Below are 17,897 nucleotides of genomic sequence, written 5' to 3'. Positions count from 1 at the left end.
AATGCTGTGGAAGGGGACATCGACGGTCCGACACCCAGAAGAGAGAAGACGATGAATAAGAACCACCACCACCAATTTCTCATATTCCTTTCATTTTTTTATTTCTAATGCTGCATAAAAAAAAAAAACTTCGTAAATTTTTTTGAGAGTTTTTGTGGATTCCAGACGTGACTAGTAGGGAGAGAATAGCCCCAGAAGTCAGACTTGTCAAGGGTGCTGTTGTCCCGGGACCATCAAAATAATTGGCCCTAAACTATATGACAGAGAAATTAGAAACAGAAACAGAAACATCACAATTTTAAAGAGAGTAGAGAGAAAAAACCCCAAAATTCTCGAAGTCCTCACCTATGAGGAAGTGAAGAGTATTTCTTTGTCCCAGGCGATCAAAATAGCCTGCCCTAGGCTAGTAGAGAGAAAGTATCGAGAGAAAACCCCACAATACATGGGAGAGAGGATTAGGGTTACTTCGCTCTCTTGGAGGGAAGAGAGAGAAGGAGAAGGACCAAGTGTAGGGCAATAAAGAAGTGGGCCCAAAAAGAATAAAAAGGAAAAAAAAAACTCCGGTTTTGGATGTGGAGCCGTGGTGCTATTTGAATCATCTCCTCAGCTCATAGGAACCCCTTTTCTCCCAAAGCCCCTGGCGGCTCCCCCTCCACCTCTCCCCCTTGTTTCAGAAGCCCCATCATCCCATCGCTCCCTCCCTCCCCATAGCTTCATCCTTCTCTCTCTGCCCCCCTATAATTATATATCCAGTAGAGAGAGAAACTAGAGAGAGAGAGGGCCATCTTTGGCTGAAACAGGGAGATCTCACCACCATGGCGGCTGTGGCTCCTTCTCCTGACCGTATCCTTTTTCCTCTTCATCTTGGTGCACTGTTTTTCTTCTTTTTTTGGGAATTTCATGATGTGCCTGGTTTTTTTCCCTAGTTTTGCTTGTTATTCTTTGTGAGTTTTGTTAGGGTTTATGTGTAGATCTGACAATTTATCCTATGTTGACTTGGGTTTTGTTGGGTGTTTGGATTTTGATGGTTTTTGTTTCTGGGATTGCCGTGTCAGGATTTTACCGGGTGCGGAGTTTTTTGTTTCTGGGGTGTAAGTGTTTTGATAGGTTTTTCTAGGGTTTTATGCTAGATCGGGAGAAATGGTTATTATACTTTCTCTGGGCTTTGATGGATGTCTGATTTTGATGGGTTTGTGGTGCTTAGTCTATCGTTTAGTCTCTATTTAATGTTTTTTAGGGTTTATGTCTTTTGGGGTTTGATGGGCTTTGATAGGGTTTATCTTTAGATCGGAAATGATGTATGTGTTGGGGACACGTTGTTTGCTTTTGCTGGGTGTTTGGCCTTGATGGGTGTCTAGCGCTTAGTTTATAATTATTATTTTTGCTTATGCTTACCTTCTTTTAGGGTTATGAGTTTTGGGGGGTTTGATGGGTTTTACTGGAGTTTATGTTTAGATCAGGAAAAGATTATGTTGGAGTCTGGTTTCTGTGTTTTCAGGTTTTGATCCATTTCTTTGCTGCGTCAATTGGGTTTTCTTAGTATGTAGTGCTTCTTCTTCTTCTTTTGGGTTTTCTCTTTTGAGTTTTTGTTTGGGGGTTTGATGGATTGTGCTAGGGTTTACGTGTAAATCATTAAACTTATACGCATTCTCTGGCTTAGGTGATCCTTTTACGTTTTATGAGGTCTCAGTTCTTAGTCAATTGCTAGTGTTCGTCTATATTCTTTCCTAGGTCTGTTCATTTTGGATGTTTAGATTCGATGGGTTTTTGCTAGTGTTTAACTCTTGAACTAGGAATGCTAAGTCCTTTATTAGAGTTTGTTGTGGAATAAAGTTTCATGGGTCTTATTAGCTGTTCTGTTGTAGTCTTGTAGGAATTGATTGGTTATCTTTTCTTACGATTGGAATTGTTTAATTTAGGTGCTTTGGTATGACAGGTCTCTGCTTGCCTATATGTCTAGATCAGAAATTTGAACAACGCTATGGCATGTAAGTTTAGTTTTAGGTAAGCTTCCTTTTCCAGGATGTATGTCTGTATCGAGATGTTATTAGAACTTGGACTTCGATAGTTTGATATTGGAATTTGATGATTTTCATTGGTTAAGTTTGTGGGGGATTTCTAGTGTTCGTTTGATAGGGTTGTACTATGGTTTTGTAAGATCTGGAATTAGTCTAGTAGTGTTTGATGCAGTTTTTTCGTATTTTGTGTTTATTTGAGACTGAGAGCGATAAGTTCTCTAATAGTCTCTTCATTTAGGCTTTGTATGAGGGATTGTCCGGGTTCTAAACTTTTTCATGGAGGAAGCTTAGGCTCCTTTTTTACTCTCGTCTCCACAACTAGTTTAGTGATTATTTTCTTCATCATGATCATGGGCTCTTGGCAAGATGCATTGCTTCCCCTAACCTTTGTTCACTATAGAAGCTTCAGATTTACTTAAGAAATTATCATTGGATTCACAACAGAAGCCTTCAGAGATTCTGGAGCCAACAAAGAAGGTATACTCTTTTATCTCGAGCTGGTTTTTCTATCAGATCAAGTTTAGAAATTTTATATAAGTACAGTTACATGTTTATGTTTGTATAATGTGGATCCTGTGAGGAAATTGTCTTTAGTTTATTAGTTATATAAAATTCAATTATTCATTTATTCTCTCGGATTTTGTTTCTTTTTGCTTCTTTTCCTTTTTTTAACAGCCTTTTTCTTTTCAGTATGATGCTGGTGAGGTTGGAAATGCACCAAAATCCACTAGTGATCGGTCTACTACGCCCGTCCTTCCGGAATTTATGGATCCCAATATGTGTTATGTTCCTCATGGATATGCTTCATATTATTATGGAGGTATGATTTTTCCTCCTCTTCTTTTTGTTTCTTTTGCATCATAGCCATTTCTAGTTTACCTTTGAGGTAAGTTTGACTGTAGGTAATGCTGTTTTTTATTAGATATAAATATTGTTGTTAATTTGACTGTTTTATTTACTGATTGTTTAGGTTATGACGGTCCAATGAGTGAGTGGGAGGATTATCCTAGATATGTCAACTCTGATGGAGTTGAGATGCCGCCTCCTGTAAGTTTGCTCTTCATCTTCTGTTTATTTCTCCTGTTTGGAAAATCCTTATACTGGTTTTGCTTATGGGGACAATGGATCTCTCTCTTTATTTAATTACAGGGAGTTTATGGGGATAATGGATCTATGATGTATCACCCTGGATATGGCTACCCTCCTTATGGTGCATATTCTCCTGATGGGCAGCTTTATGGTCATCAGCCTTACCAATATGCACCATATTACCAGCAACCTAATCCATCTAATGGCCAATATAATTCTAATAATCAAGCTCCATCATCACATGGAGAGGTTTCTACCACTGTTTCACCTGACCAGGGAAGCGTGCCGGTAGAAACTGCTGATGGTAATACTAATGGTGTAACAAATGGCAATGCAAATGGGACTCATAAAGCACCGTTATCCAATACTGGCAGTCAGCCATCGTTGTCAATCAATTCAAATGGTTCATATGGGAAGGGTATTTTGCCAGGTGGTCTTCCATCTTCTGGTTATCATGATCCTCGTTTCAATTTTGAGGGGATGTATTCACCATGTTGGACGGATGGTCCTGTTTCATCCAACGGACAGCATAGATCTGCAACAAGTGGTACCTTATCCTCTTCAGGGTCATATTCTGTTGCAGGAGCTATAAACCAGAATCACCAGCCGCTGCCTCATGTCATGGTATGCAGAATATTTTTTGTGTCTTTGACTCCAGATGTGCGCAGATTCATTTCAATGTTTTTAGTGCTTAATAATCATTTGTTCGAGGTATCAGGATAGGAAGGTGCTGCTGCACACTTTCATATCCTCTCTGCATTTTCAACATTATTATATCTATGATTTCTCAAAACCTGCTCATTTTCTTTGGATTGATTGAGGATTTTGTAGCTGTGATCCAAGTGCTGGATGTATTTATATGTTTCGTCTAGTTGCCATATACATTAGTTGTTTCAGTGAAAACTAGAAGTCCTTTGAACTATATTAAAGGATGTTCTATTTTCTAGTACCTATATTAGCTTCTTTGTTGATATTGTGCCATATTTTCAGTTGAGTTCGGGTCTACAGTGACTCATTGCTTGTCCTTTCTATGGTTGGAATATGCTTGCCCGATTTCACCTTTTGACTGAACTTTGTTGCTTGTGTTCAGGGTTTGCATCCATTGAGACCAACTTCTGGCATGGCTCCAGCTCCTGGCTTTATGAACAGGATGTATCCAAACAACAGGGTTTACAATCATGGTGCTGGTACATTGGGAATTCCTCCCACTTATGGCTCAAATGGCTATGATTTTAGAGCAAATGGCCGTGGTTGGATGCCTGTTGATGGCAAATACAAACCAAGAGGACAAGGGAATGGATATTTCTGTTATGGCAATGAAAATATGGATGTACTGAGTGAACAAAACAAGGGACCAAGAGCTGCTCGGTTTAGGAACCAAAGAGGTTTTCCTTCCTGTGTCACATTGGCAGTGAAGGGCCAGAACATCACTATGAACGGGAAGTCAGAAGATTCCACAACTCCAGACAGAGATCAATACAACAGACCGGAATTTGATACCAAGTATTCCGACGCAAAATTTTTTGTTATAAAGTCATATAGCGAGGATGATGTCCACAAAAGTATCAAGTATAATGTCTGGGCCAGTACTCCAAATGGTAACAAGAAGCTTGATGCTGCATATCAAGAAGCACATGAGAAAGCCGATGGCTGTCCTGTCTTCTTATTGTTCTCTGTAAGTATGGAGTTCCCTATAATCTTCTCTATGTGCGTGTTGTTCTCCATTGAATTTATCCATGCTCTTCTATTTAGCTGCCTCCTTTACTCTTATAGTTACTTCTGTTGCAGGTGAACACAAGCGGGCAATTTTGTGGCCTGGCGGAGATGGTCGGACCAGTTGATTTTAACAAAAATTTGGACTATTGGCAGCAAGATAAATGGAATGGTTTTTTCCCTGTCAAGTGGCATATCATAAAGGACATCCCTAACAGTTTGCTGAAACACATCACTCTAGAAAACAATGACAACAAGCCTGTAACAAACAGCAGAGACACTCAGGAGGTACCTTTATTTTCAATACTATCATCCTTTAGCAGTTTATGGGTAGAAATCTTTGCAATTTCACCTTTCATGTTTTCTGTGGACTTATTACACGTATATTTGCAGGTGAAATTTGAAAAGGGGCTTGACATACTAAAGATATTCAAGGAGTATATCTCTAAGACTTCGTTATTGGATGATTTTGGATTTTATGAGGGCCGTCAAAAGCAAATGCAGGAGAGCCGAGCAAAGTCACAACAGCTGAAGCAGATCCAGAAACGGGTAATTCTGTTGTTTTTAAAGTTTTGAGTTGGCTTTGTCATGTTTTTCTTTATGACATGGTAATTGAACAAGCATCGTTCTAGAAAAGAGAGAGAGAGAGTTACCTGTTTAAACAGGACTTTGAATATGTAAAGTATTCAATAGGACTTAATTAACTGATTTAAGATCATTTTCAACAGTATTAATTTGGCATATGGCATATCATTTGAAATACCAAGTTTGTAATATTTTGATTAGTTTGAACCAGTTTTACAGTTTTAAGTTCTGGTTCTGCTGGTATATACTGACGAAGTGATTGTTTTTCAGATATGGGATGGAAAAGTAAACGGCATGAATCCTGGGGACAAACAAGGAACAAAGCCAAATTTCCAGAAATCTACTGAACCAGTATCCATTCCTCAGAAAGAATCAGCCCAGGCTCTTGGAGAGCGGAAGCTGCTGGAGGAGAATGGCTTGGTTGCAGGAGCAGAAGATGTTCCAAAGGGTGCTAAACTGGCAACAGAGAAGAGGGTACCCAACGGAGTCGCAATTGGTTGCTAGTCTTACCTGATAAACTGTCTCCTATGCATCTCAAGTGCCTTTGAGTTCCATGGCCGCAGAAAATTACAGTAAGAAGTTTTGGTGGTTTAGATAGTGTAGCCTAACACTGGTGATATTGGCTGGGGATCCAGGAATGCAGAGTCCTGCAGGCAATACAAGCGGATTGAACCCATATGGTATAATTTGTGGGTAAGCTGATGCAAGCTCTCTGCCTTTGCTGTTCAGTTCTTTCAACAGTGTTGCTCACCTTTGTAATAGTTTTTCCTTTATCATTTCTGTTTAGCCTTTCTTTTCCTTGGAATAGCCAATAGGAACTTGTGGTGTGGTATAGGTCAATCTCAAAGTTTGAATCTAACTAGGGTCATATTCAGTGGTTTGGAGTCTCTTCTGATTTTACTTTTGCCTTTTTCTCCTTTTTCCCTTTTCTCGTGTATCTACTTTGTTTTTGAGCTTTTGTATCTTGGAAAGAAACGGGTGGAATTATTGTGATAGTGGGGAGCTAAAGAGCACCGGTTTTTTTTCTGTGGAAAAAGTTGTACATTTGCTTTCTGTTTTGGTATACCCTCTTTTTATTGTCCCTCTTTTGTCATGTAATTCTTTTGCCCTGGTTTATGACTAGGGAAGCTTAAGTTAGCGCATAATCTCACGCTTATGAACTTTTATTTTTGGTAGTCAGTCTGGGGTTAGTCAGACCCCTACCAGTTCATTTATAGTAATTGAATTTTACAAGTAAACAGCTTAATTGTCCAATAGTGGACTCCAGTCAGGGGGAGCATTACAAGTAACTGAATGGTTTGTATATACAATCCTGTTGGCCCCAAGGGGGGTTGTCGTGGGATGGGGCCTTGGCTGGTAGATGGTCTGTCACCCTTTTGCGCAAGCTAATGCATTTCATAGGCCCTGGTGGCAGGGGTCCTAGCCTCGGAGATTTGCACAGCCGGCACAACGACCGATGGTGAGGCAGGTTGATCCAGCCCGATCAGGTCTTCGTGCCATGGACGGTTTTGAGTTATAAATTCAAAAAAATATACAATCCTATTGGGTTCCCATGGTCTAAGTCGGTTTACTTCATCTTGACAGCATAGACGTGTTTGACACTTTGCTTCCCTCCTACATAGCATGGTCAATTTGTGACGAATCAATCTTTTAGATGGTGTTTTTAGATCAAGATACATGTTTGTATCTGTTGATTATATTTTTCTGATAGGCAAATAAAAAAAATGATTATATTTATATTATGAGGTTTGCCCACAAGGGCTTTGCTCATCTATTAGGGGTCACTTTTGAACGTTATCAAGTTAGCAGGATGTCATGAGTTCAACTGCAAGGTTGAAGCTGGTTGTACTCTCTGGTGGGCTGGTGGGACCTCAAGGGTTTTACCAACTAAAAATTTCAACAAATGTGTGTGGGGGGTGGGGTGAGTTTCCCATTGGCATAGCCAAAAAGAAAAGCATCAGATGTGCCAAAAAATAAAAACAAAAGTTCGTAAAAGTGAAGCAATGTTTTGATAATTCATCATTGCAGAATTGTAACTAATTTTATAACTAGCATTGTAATTTTGGACTATTTTTCAAAAAAAAAAGTGAAATGAGTTTTAATTCAAATTTCAGGTGGTTTCTATAAATAGCTGATCAGAAAAATCTTTTTTTGGTGAATGGAAAGGGAAAAAAAAGTTTGTTATAATTTGTCCACGTGGTTTGAACGAAGTTAATTGTTCTCATCCTGTCGTTGAAGGGCTTTTTAAAATTTTGATTGTTTTCTTAGGCATTCAAGGTTTTTCTTTGGTTGGTTGCTTATCGAAAGAAAAAAAAAAGGAAAAAATGTTTTCCTTTGGTTGATTACTGAGTTTTGGCCTCTGGTTGAGGTCCAATAATTGAAGGGGCCAAGTTTCTGTGATTTGTTATTGGCATGTGAAGGTGCCCTTCTCCAGTCACGGAAGGTTATGCATGCCCTTACTACGGACTAAAGTGCTATAACTGTTCGCGGTATATTCTGATATGGGTCTCTGTCTAGGGTTTGTATTGATGTTTCACCCTTGGCTATATGTTGAGTGGCTTGGCCTAAATGTGTGCTTGCAGGTGGGTCCCAACCACATAACTCTTTGCAACACACATTAAATCATTGTCTCCTTGCCCTTGGTCACTTTACATGTGTATTATATATGTGGGCACCATACCCAATTTGGTCCATCTCAAATTTGGTTGTCCCATTGGACAATTTATGAATCATTAGAGTAAATTTGCGTGGACCTACATCACATGGATATGGATACGGATACAAAATAAAATTTCTTGATTTTTCGTAAAGGTTAGAACACGATGACTCATATTTTAGATATTTAATTTATAAAATTTATGTTATCTAATGTTTTTATGTGTAAAAATATATTTACTGATTCTTTTGATATTTAACGAGGAAAAACCCTGGTTCAAATGGTAGGCACTATAAGAGAATGACAGCCTGCCATGCGGCCCGCCTCAAGCAGTTAAAACCCTTCGGACATGGCTACCTGCTTCTTATATTTTAATATATAATGCAATGATTAAAATGAAAAAACAACTAAAAATATGTTCATTGTTTGATAGAGTTTATTTTGTATATAACATAATTATAAGGGGTGCTCACATTATATGCAGCGTCGCTGCATGGTGAGCTTGCAGGGACCTGCTTGACAGCCAGTCACTCATCTTGGTATTTCTCGAGGTTGGTGTGATGCTCATCTCAAGAAATTTTGAGATATTTGGTCATCAGCAGTGGCGCTGCATGCTTAATTGCAAAAAATGACCTCTTATAAAGGACACAAAGTTTCTCTAAATAAATAAATAAAATAAAGGACACAAAGTTTCTCTAAATAAATAAATAAAATAAAGGACACAAAAGTAACAACAAGAACAATTAAATATAAAAAAGATGGTATACCAACCGGGACTCCGCTTGTGTGGTAGGAGCAGCTACTGCACTTCAACTTGTGTTGGAGAGTCGCAAGTTCAAATCCCAATGGTATGGTTGTATAACTGGTCGGGGTTTGCCTAACTCCAGCTTGCCTGTCAAAAAGAAAAAACATGCACATATTGCTGGACATGCTTCATGTCAGGCTGTGTGTGCGTGTCCCCTGGAAATGTTGACGTATCTTGTGAGTGCCGAGGCTTGCCGACGGTTTTAATGCTTCTTTGGTTGACTTTGGTTACATGATAAGCTGGTTCATATCCTATCCAGTTACTGTGTATACAAACAAAAACAACAACAACAACAACAACTACGCCTTCATCCCAAAACAATTGGGGTCAGCGTATCCAGTTACTGTGTATATGAAGCTAAAATATTGAATCTAGATCAATTTAATTTGGCGGTGTTTGCGAAAATCACGTAATTTTACTCTCCATAATATTTGCCATATAAGTATGAAGTTTTTATTGATCATGGTCGGTTTGATCCGCTGCTGTAATGGTTGGTAGTTGGTCCATATTGAACTTTGCTCCAAGAGTCCAAGTAAGTGATTTGGATCTAAAAATAAAAGGAAGAGCAGAGTTCATGTCACAGTTGTATGTCTAATAAAGTGCATGACTTTCAATAATAATGATTTGATGGCCATCTTTTACTCGCCAATTCTCCAGTATTTAATGTAAACAAATTGAACATCTGAACCAAGTTTTTGTAACGAGTGCTGCTCCACAGGAGCATGCCCGTTGCCACAAGGCCGAAGTTGGGTGTACTTTTGGATTGGCACAAAGAACCTAGGGTTTTACACCAATGTACTTGGTGAGCAAGCTGTTTTCCCCTGATTTGGAAAAGAAAAAGGCTTATTATCAGTATAAGTGGAGCTGGTGAAAGCTAGCAAGGCAGAACCACATACCCTCACGTTTTCACTAATGTACCAACCTTCGCCAACTTGTATGCTAAATCTGCAATTGCTCATTGAAGAATGGCCGTTTCAACTGTGCACCAAAATCAATAACAAAACGTGTGCCCTCCAGAGAGAGAGAGAGAGAGAGTATATGTAGAGCGTGAAGCCATGTAAAAAGTTGGTTGGAGGTAATCAGTGGCTTGTGAAGACGAGAAATTAGGCCAAAACAAAATATATGGAGAGAGAGAGAGAGAGAGAGAGAGAGAGAGAGAGAGAGAGAGAGAGAGTTTGGTGGAAGTATCATTGGCTTGTAAAGAGGTGAAAAAGAAAAATATGGCAATGAGAAAGGAGAATCATGATGAAGGACTCATGGCACACTCAAAGTAGACCCCATCTTTCATGAGGCCGACAAAACATTGTTCACCACCACCTCTTTTGGGAGAAAAGAGAGGGAGTGAAGGAGGGTCTAATCATGCAAATCTTAATATCCCAACATGGATGCTGAAAATCATCTCTCGTCGTCCTTATTGCCTCCATCCTTAGGATACAAATTAATCCCTCGTCCTGGCCAGCTGTACCCTTTTAAATTGTTCTTTGATTAGCTACAATTTCATATTATACACGTGGACTGTTGAAGATACCCAACAAAATTTAAAGAATGGGATGAAATTTCACAACCCGGCTTTAGCTCAGTTGGTAGAGCGGAGGACTGTAGTTGGTAGCTGTCATCCTTAGGTCGCTGGTTCGAATCCGGCAAGCCGGAATATTTTTTTTCCGTCCGTTTTTTAACGGGTAATTGCCCCGTGATAGGCTTTTGACTTTATGATGGTCCACATGAGCATTTAGGCTATGAATCCTATGGAGTTCTGTCCCATCTTCATACCCCTCTTAAATCTTATGATGCAAGTTTTTTTTTTTATCAAATCTGACCTTATTGATAGATTCAGCATGGTTGATTTAATAAAAATGGACCCTTAGATCCTGTTTTTTCAACAAAAAAAAATATGATTTCTTAAATCACAAAATTTTGTGCTTTGTCAGCTGTTGATTTTTGAATCGCCGAAAAAACCTGCACACAAGCTGGATTTCGGCGATATAAATGTAGATCTTCACTAAATGAATGATGTTGATCACATCTATGGAGTACAATTTGATAAAAACAGCTTGCATCAATGAAATCCCATGGGTTCTTATAGGTCTTGGTTGGGCATCCAACTGACCCAGATCCATCTCTCCAGCGGGAAGCCGGTACCAGACCCCTAAAACTAGATTTTTTTTGGTGAAAATTCAACAAATATCAAAATCTGGATATGCTGTTCGAGATTCAGTTATTTTTTTAGAGATATGTGGAGACAATGGGATTTGGAACTAGATACGGGTCCATCGACATGAGTTCATATCCATATCCAACTAATCTGTTCTGTTTGCATCTCTATTCCTTGTGGACCATTACAACTAGGCTCGATTGATGGTCAGACCAGGTCAAACTTGGTGCTTTCTGCTTGGCCTACCCTGTTTGGTCCATGCTCTACCCAAGCCCTCTCTTTCATGTTTGAGGATGCATGTGCTTTTGAGGCAAACCAAGTCTGCTGCTGCCTCTTGATGTGGCCATTAGGTTAGAAGTCATTGATTTGGATTATATGATTCTAGCAATGACTTTAAAAGCTCATCTCTCTTGTTAAGGGTACACCAAATGAAACTTTGTTTCCTTTTAGTAAGGCATCTATCATCATTAACATAAAAGTAATTTACATAAACCCCCCATCGTTTGGATTATTACTTTCAACTGCTTAATTTATTCAAATTCATTTCAAATAACAAATTTGTCTGTTCTTTGCATAAGAACTCTAGCTAGGATCAGGTGCCATCACATGGCACATTTTGAGTGTGCCTCTGCACCTGTCTGCCCTCCATCCTCTTTTGGGCCCCCACAACTGACACACTTCAAAGTGTGCCATGTGATGGCACCTGATCCTGGCTCCCTAAGAAATCGTAATTCATCTTCTGGTCTTTTGTTTAATCAATTAATGAGGGTGTTTTAATCACTTGTTTGACAAAACAAGAGTCAATTAAATGGTTTTAGTACTAAGTGTGTCTTTGGCATGGTTGGCAAACTCAGCGAGTCAACTTGTGTCTCGCCCGAGTTGGCTCGGATCAGGCCCTAACCGACCAAACTCGGCCGAGTCAATTTTTTGACTTAGCTTGACTCAGCTGATCCAGCCACGGATCGCCCGAGTCAGCCATTGACTCGACCAAGTCTTACTTTTTGTCAATATATCAAGATATTTGGCAAATTTATATTTTGTAAATTGACTTACAAAATATCTTATCTAAATATCAATATATCTTAAGTAATTTGACTTACAATATTTTTGTAAATGTAGAACATAAATATCTTAAGTAAATTTATATTTTATCAAATATTTCATGATATTTGACAAATATCATGTCATTGTACAATTTAAAATAATGAACTAACACGTATTTATTTTTTCTGTGATATTTTTTAAATATTGCCAATAATTGTCACCATAAATTTTTTAAGTTAAGTGTATTATTATATAATAAATCACACTCATATTAATTTAATTTTTTTGTACTATCAAAATATATATTATACATTTTTCATAAATTTAATAAAAAACCTTGACTCACCCTAGTCACCTAGTTGATTCATCTGAGTTGCCAAGTTGCATGCATCCCATACGATACCGAGTTCCGAGAATGCCAACCATGGTTTTTGGAATATAAATTATAAAATCTGAGAGCTAAACATAATAATCAAAATGTTAGGCTCTCTTTTTTTAACTAACTTACAATTAGGTGATATTTTTAATTTCTCCCAGCATGAACTTTAATTAAATAATGTAGTTCAGACAAAAAAAAACTTGATGATGATAATGATGCATTCTAAAGAGAAACAAAGTCTCACCTTTTCAACTTGAAAAGTGTTTTAATTTTTTTTTTCATAAAAAAGGGGAGGCATCCTTTTGCAAAAGGATAAAGATAGTTAAAACTAAAAGTCTCCCAAAATGTATTTTAGCATTAATGGCCAACTCGACACCTTTTCCTTATCTCAATCAAAAAATAATATGAAGGCGCACAAAAAATGACCCATAATTAGGGATGGCAATGGACCGGGGCCGGGGGCATGGTCTCCACCCCCGCCCCATCTCCAAATCCGAACCTCCATCTGTGCACGGGAATGAATTTTAACCTCCACCCCTGTTTCATGTCCTCCATCCCCAGTTCAAACAGGGGCGTGACAGGACGGGGCCCTATTTCCCCTCGATCTAATGTCATCCCTTAGAAGGATTGGGAATGAAATGGGGGTGGGGTAAGGCGGAGATCGAGACGGGGACGGAGCGGGGCAGGAAAAAGCATAAGTCCATCTCTGCACGGGGATAGATTGTAACCTTCATCCTCACCTCCATCCCCGTTTCATGCCCTTCATCCCCGATCCAAACGGGGCAAGGTGGGGCGGGGCTCGCTTTCCCCCGTTCCACTGCCATTCCTACCCATAATGACAAATGATGTTCTTTCCTTATTTAAATTACATCTTAACAAAACTTCCATCTACTTTTGGCATTGCCATAAATTTATGGCTCATTTGTCACTCATGCAACAAACATGAAAGGCCAATAACATGGATGCCACCATAAGAGGAAGAGGAAGAGGAAGAGGAAGAGGAAGGAAAAACACCTAAAATAATTGACAAATTTTTTTTATTGATAGAATTCTTTCTTTGGAATGCTAGGGGCAACTTGTGAACCAACAGGGGTTGGGCTCGTTTGGTAGGAGCTGCTGCTAGTGCACGTGACCTTGTGTTGGGACGCTGCAAGTTCAAAACTCAATGGTAAGTTGTATAACCGGTGAGGATCTACTTAACCCCAGTTTTCTTATGGAAAATAAAAACAAACTTGTGAATGTAACCAATTTTTTTTTTCAAGGCAAGCTGGGGTTAGGCAGATCTCTACCTGTTATACAACTGTACCCATTGGGTTTTGAACCGGGTGACTTGCACTATCTGCTCCTACCAGACATGCAGAGCCCCCAGTTGGTGTAACGTTACTTTCTGGTCCAAGATAAACTCTGATTTTGGGTCAATCAATTTCGTAAAGCTTTTTTTACCAACTGGGAGAGGGGAGTGGAGCTTAGCGTAGTTGGTAGGAGCTGTCAGTTCACGTCTCCTTGTGGTGGGGTGTCGCAGGTTCAAACCTCAGTGGTACGTTGAATAACTGGTGGGTCTGCCCAGCTTGCCTTTTAAAAAAAGTAAAAAAAAAAAATTGTGAGTTTTTTTTTTATGATTATCAATGGAAAAAGGAAAAAAAAAACTCTCCCTTTTGATCCTGAAACTTTTGGTACCTATTAGGGGCATGTTGGGCATTCGAGGAGCTGAGATAACAAGGGAGGAGCATGTCATTAATTATGCATGGAAAAAACAATAAACTGGACGACAAAATGGTTTATAAGAGTCGGAGCTCAGCTTGGACTCGGTTCGGACACGAGTCTGACATGCCGAGTCTTTTTCCAGATTCATTTTGTCTTTTTTCTCCAACTGTAGTCTACATAGAATCAGAATGGGATAATGCATCCGATTCACGATACATTATCCGAGTCTTGAAACGGAGCAATCAGAACAACTCATCAGCAGACAATGTCGGACAGTGAAGAAGACATCCTCAATAATTCGCAAGGTAAAGCCACCAACAAGTCCATGACATTCCTAAACCAAAACCGAGTCTACTCAACAACAAGCCACCAGAGTTTTCATTCAAAACCGAGACTCAACCGAGTCATAAGTCATCCTCTTCACCTATTCATGCTCCAATTCCGGTCATGCACCGCAATCTACAACAGAAATCTGAGAACAAAAGGTTAAAAGTACAATACCATTGTAGCCAATTGTCTTGACCGAGTCGTTCTGTAATTTCACCGAGTCATGGCTTGTTCATCCGAGTCATCACTCAAAACCACACAAAACCAGAAGAATACGAAATTGCGGCAACATGGTAACGAAAAATAGTTGAGGACAATCGCTAGGTGCAGTGATAATATGTTCAGGCAGTCAGCATGGTGATTGCAGTTCGAATTTTGAGAGCGGACACTTCTTTTAAAAAACAAGGTTTTCCTCAACCCGGAGTTTTGCCTATTAAGTGACCCGGTTCTAGGTAAGGGTTTTCTTTCGTCATAAAGAAAAAAGACTAGAGAATATTCACTAAGACGACATTGGGTATCACCCTTATGATAAAAAAAATTACAAAAATTAAAAAAAAAACTAAATTCATCCATTCATTCATTCATTCATAAGCAATAGACATTGACATCATCCTCATCTCCATGACCTTCTTGTGGGAATTGGAGTGCTTGTAGCTCACAAAAGTAGGGCTCTTTGCAGGGCGGTACTCGGGCAGCAACCTGCCCGACTTGAACCTCACCCCGCACGCATTGCACAAGGTCTTAGGTCCAAGTGGGCCTGCCCGCCACTGGGGTGTCCTCTGAGCCAGGCAGTGGGTGCACCTCCTGGGCTGCTGCCCGTTGGCTGCGTCCGAGCTGCCCGTGGCAGCAGGGGCACCACCACTGTTACCGTTACCCTCCTTTTGAATACATTCTTCTTCTTGTTCCTTGGGCTTCTTCTGCACTATGAGTTCGCTGTCTGCGAGCCAGTAGGCCTGGTCCAGCAATGGAGGGTCGTAGCCGTCGATATTCTCCTCTTCCTCTTCCTCCTGCGCTTCTTCTTCTTCTTCGTTGGAACATCCGCTCGGGGCTCCGGCTGGCCTCTTGCGTTTGATCCTCGCCTTCACTGGCTTCCGAGCATCTCCGGCCGATGCAGGCGGGTCCACCGGCTTCCTCAGCTGTGCAATAGCCAGATTCTCTCCGTGTCCATGGCCGGAGAAGCAATCCTCTACGAAAGTAGATAGCCATTCTAAGCCTTCCTGCTTTTAGAGAGAGAGTGCTTCTTAAAACTCAACTGAGAGAGAGAGAGAGAGAGGGAGAGAGAGATATTTACCCCGGAGGAGAAGTTCCTCTCGTCGGAGAGGAAGTCATGAAGGGAGCCATTGGGGAGGGTGTCGCCGTTGAATGGCATTTCCCGGCGGAAATCCATGAGGGCTGTAGAGAAAGAGAGAGAGAGAGAGAGAGAGAGGAATGGTAGTGGGGTTTTGTTAAGAGCTGTGGGGAATTGTGTCGGCAGAGAGCAACGTTACTCAAAACAAAGGGCGCAGATTTCTCTTTGGGATTCTCTCTCTCTATATTATTAGAGAGATCGATGACAATTCTTGGCCATTATTTAAGTGGACAAGGGATTTCATGAAAATGGTAAAACTGTGATTTTGACTCCCTCGCTACCCCCACCCTAAATAGCCTTAGGGCCACCAATTTAAACAAATGATGACTTTCATGTAGTGTTCTTGATAAGGTAGTCCTCGTGGTTAGTTGGATCTGGATCTGGTTTTTCTATTTCAAGCCTAATTTTGGATCTAAATCTGGACCTGACTTAACCCTGAACACTTGTGCAAATTTTAAAAACAAAGTGTAACAAATCCTGTTTTCCATTGCACAGCATATAACTTAAAAAAGATGCTGTGCTAGCATATAGTATCTATGGGGTTCTGTTTTGGAGATGAGCCAGCCATTTAAAACTTATTTTTTGGATAACCAAAGAAATCCACCTCACTCGCTCGCAAGCTAATTAGTGTAAAAACCTTTATCTTTGTAGTTTCTAACAATACCTCAAAAACAACAAAACTTATTTTTTTTTTAACCTGGAATCCCTAAAACAAAACTCATAAAAAGTGAGTTTGAACATAACCCAAAAAATGCATCTTACTTATGTGAGATTAGCTTTTTCACGAGGTCTAACGAGATATAAATTCTCACGAGTTTTTGAAAAGAATCTCTTTTGAACAGTATTTCCCTTTTCAAAAAAACAACCAAACTTACTGGCTTTGAGATCACAACAAGGAACTTGCACCCATGGAGCCCAGTCCTATACGGGAACATACGGGCTCATTAGTTTGTGTAAACAGGAGTGGGTCGCTGCTGTCCATGCCCCACTCAAACAACAGACACGTGAAACTTCTGGAACATGGTGTTCCACAGGTCCAGCTGGACACCTTGTGTTCCACACTTTCCCCTGAACCAGTGGTGTTCGGAACACCTGAGAAAAAAAAAACCCAAAAAATATTAAATAAAAATAACAAAAAAAGAACAGAGCACCTGAGACAAAAACTGGGCTTGTCCAGGACACCTCTGTGCTCGGCCAATAGTATCCAGACAAGATTGTTCTATACAGTCCTCTCTGCACAATCAAACTGGCCTTGACAGTAAATCATAAACATGTACTCGGTATAAAACCGAAGAAAAGTGCACCAATTGAACAGACAGGAGTCACTGATTCCAAAACCTCTCACTGCCCTTCTGGCGTTTGCATGAAGTTGCTACTTTCAGGATTCGTACCTCAGATACTGACAGACCGAGCACTGACCACTGCACCAAACAATGACCCTCTATGCCTTCATCGAGTCACCAAAAATAGCTGCTGGTTTTGGGTCTGGCACATGAGGTTGTACTTTTTGTTGAAAAAAATCGAACCTAGCAATAGAGATTACTCAATTACATGGATTTTTGAAATTTTGAAAATTTTAATTTTTCAATATTTTATTTTTGGGGTGTTAAAGTGAGCGAGGATCCCATCGTTTGAGACAGGATAGGTTCTATCATGCATTCAATCAGTCATCCAATCAACTGTTAGGATTGGTCCACATTTTCACCTGGATGTGGACTGATCCCAGCCGTCCAGATGCTTCAGCTGGACGGATAGTATCAACATATGTCAATGGAGATGATTACATATGGCTGGGCTGTATTATGTTTTTATGTTCTTTTGATTTTTTTTATTAAATAAGCTGAGATGTATATGTTAAAAAGTCCAATTCTACATTAACAAACACTTGAGTATTTTAGAGGAATAGACCCAAAGAAATAGTGCAGGAAGAATCATGTACGCTGGTCCATAAACGACAGTTACGACACCTATAGAAAGATAAGGTTTCTAATTAAAAGGGAATATAACGAACAATTAGAGAAACCTAAGCATGCAAGAGGTGAATAACTAATTAATGGTTTAATCTTCAAGAAAGTGA

At 39.8% G+C, this 17,897-nt stretch overlaps 2 protein-coding genes and 1 non-coding gene across 3 annotated transcripts; 2 read left to right on the top strand and 1 right to left on the bottom strand.

Moving 5' to 3' along the window:
- Positions 1-400: 400 nt before the first annotated feature.
- Positions 401-6,441, top strand: LOC149827643 (YTH domain-containing protein ECT4-like). Its single transcript, XM_090019538.1, has 9 exons — positions 401-843; positions 2,419-2,495; positions 2,709-2,838; positions 2,989-3,065; positions 3,168-3,731; positions 4,198-4,782; positions 4,896-5,108; positions 5,214-5,369; positions 5,676-6,441. The coding sequence occupies exons 1-9, from the start codon at positions 816-818 to the stop codon at positions 5,907-5,909; spliced, it is 2,064 nt and encodes a 687-aa protein (XP_089875664.1). The 5' UTR covers positions 401-815; the 3' UTR covers positions 5,910-6,441.
- Positions 6,442-10,431: 3,990 nt separating this feature from the next.
- On the top strand, positions 10,432-10,516 carry TRNAY-GUA (transfer RNA tyrosine (anticodon GUA)). Its single transcript is given in 2 exon segments — positions 10,432-10,468; positions 10,481-10,516. It is a non-coding gene; the product is annotated as a tRNA-Tyr (tRNA).
- A 4,409-nt stretch (positions 10,517-14,925) lies between these two features.
- Positions 14,926-15,977, bottom strand: LOC149827641 (GATA transcription factor 12-like). The gene is made up of 2 exons (XM_090018197.1): positions 15,764-15,977; positions 14,926-15,689 (listed from the first exon to the last, which is right to left on the bottom strand). The coding sequence occupies exons 1-2, from the start codon at positions 15,857-15,859 to the stop codon at positions 15,054-15,056; spliced, it is 732 nt and encodes a 243-aa protein (XP_089874323.1). The 5' UTR covers positions 15,860-15,977; the 3' UTR covers positions 14,926-15,053.
- Positions 15,978-17,897: the final 1,920 nt, after the last annotated feature.

This window comes from Nuphar pumila, chromosome 10 (genome assembly GCF_984573655.1).
Source record: "Nuphar pumila chromosome 10, dmNupPumi1.hap1.1, whole genome shotgun sequence".
Classification (NCBI taxonomy): Eukaryota; Viridiplantae; Streptophyta; class Magnoliopsida; order Nymphaeales; family Nymphaeaceae; genus Nuphar; species Nuphar pumila.
This window is presented reverse-complemented; position numbering and strand designations above follow the sequence as displayed.

What these genes read in the sequence shown, in the direction of transcription:
- LOC149827643 (XM_090019538.1), top strand. Translation starts at nt 816, where the DNA reads ATGGCGGCTGTGGCTCCTTCTCCTGACC. An exon ending in AGCCGCTGCCTCATGTCATG is followed by an intron (nt 3,732 to 4,197) that starts GTATGCAGAATA and finishes GCTTGTGTTCAG; the next exon opens with GGTTTGCATCCATTGAGACC. An exon ending in TGAAGCAGATCCAGAAACGG is followed by an intron (nt 5,370 to 5,675) that starts GTAATTCTGTTG and finishes ATTGTTTTTCAG; the next exon opens with ATATGGGATGGAAAAGTAAA.
- LOC149827641 (XM_090018197.1), bottom strand. Translation starts at nt 15,859, where the DNA reads ATGGATTTCCGCCGGGAAATGCCATTCAACGGCGACACCCTCCCCAAT. An exon ending in AGAGGAACTTCTCCTCCGGG is followed by an intron (nt 15,690 to 15,763) that starts GTAAATATCTCT and finishes CTCTAAAAGCAG; the next exon opens with GAAGGCTTAGAATGGCTATC.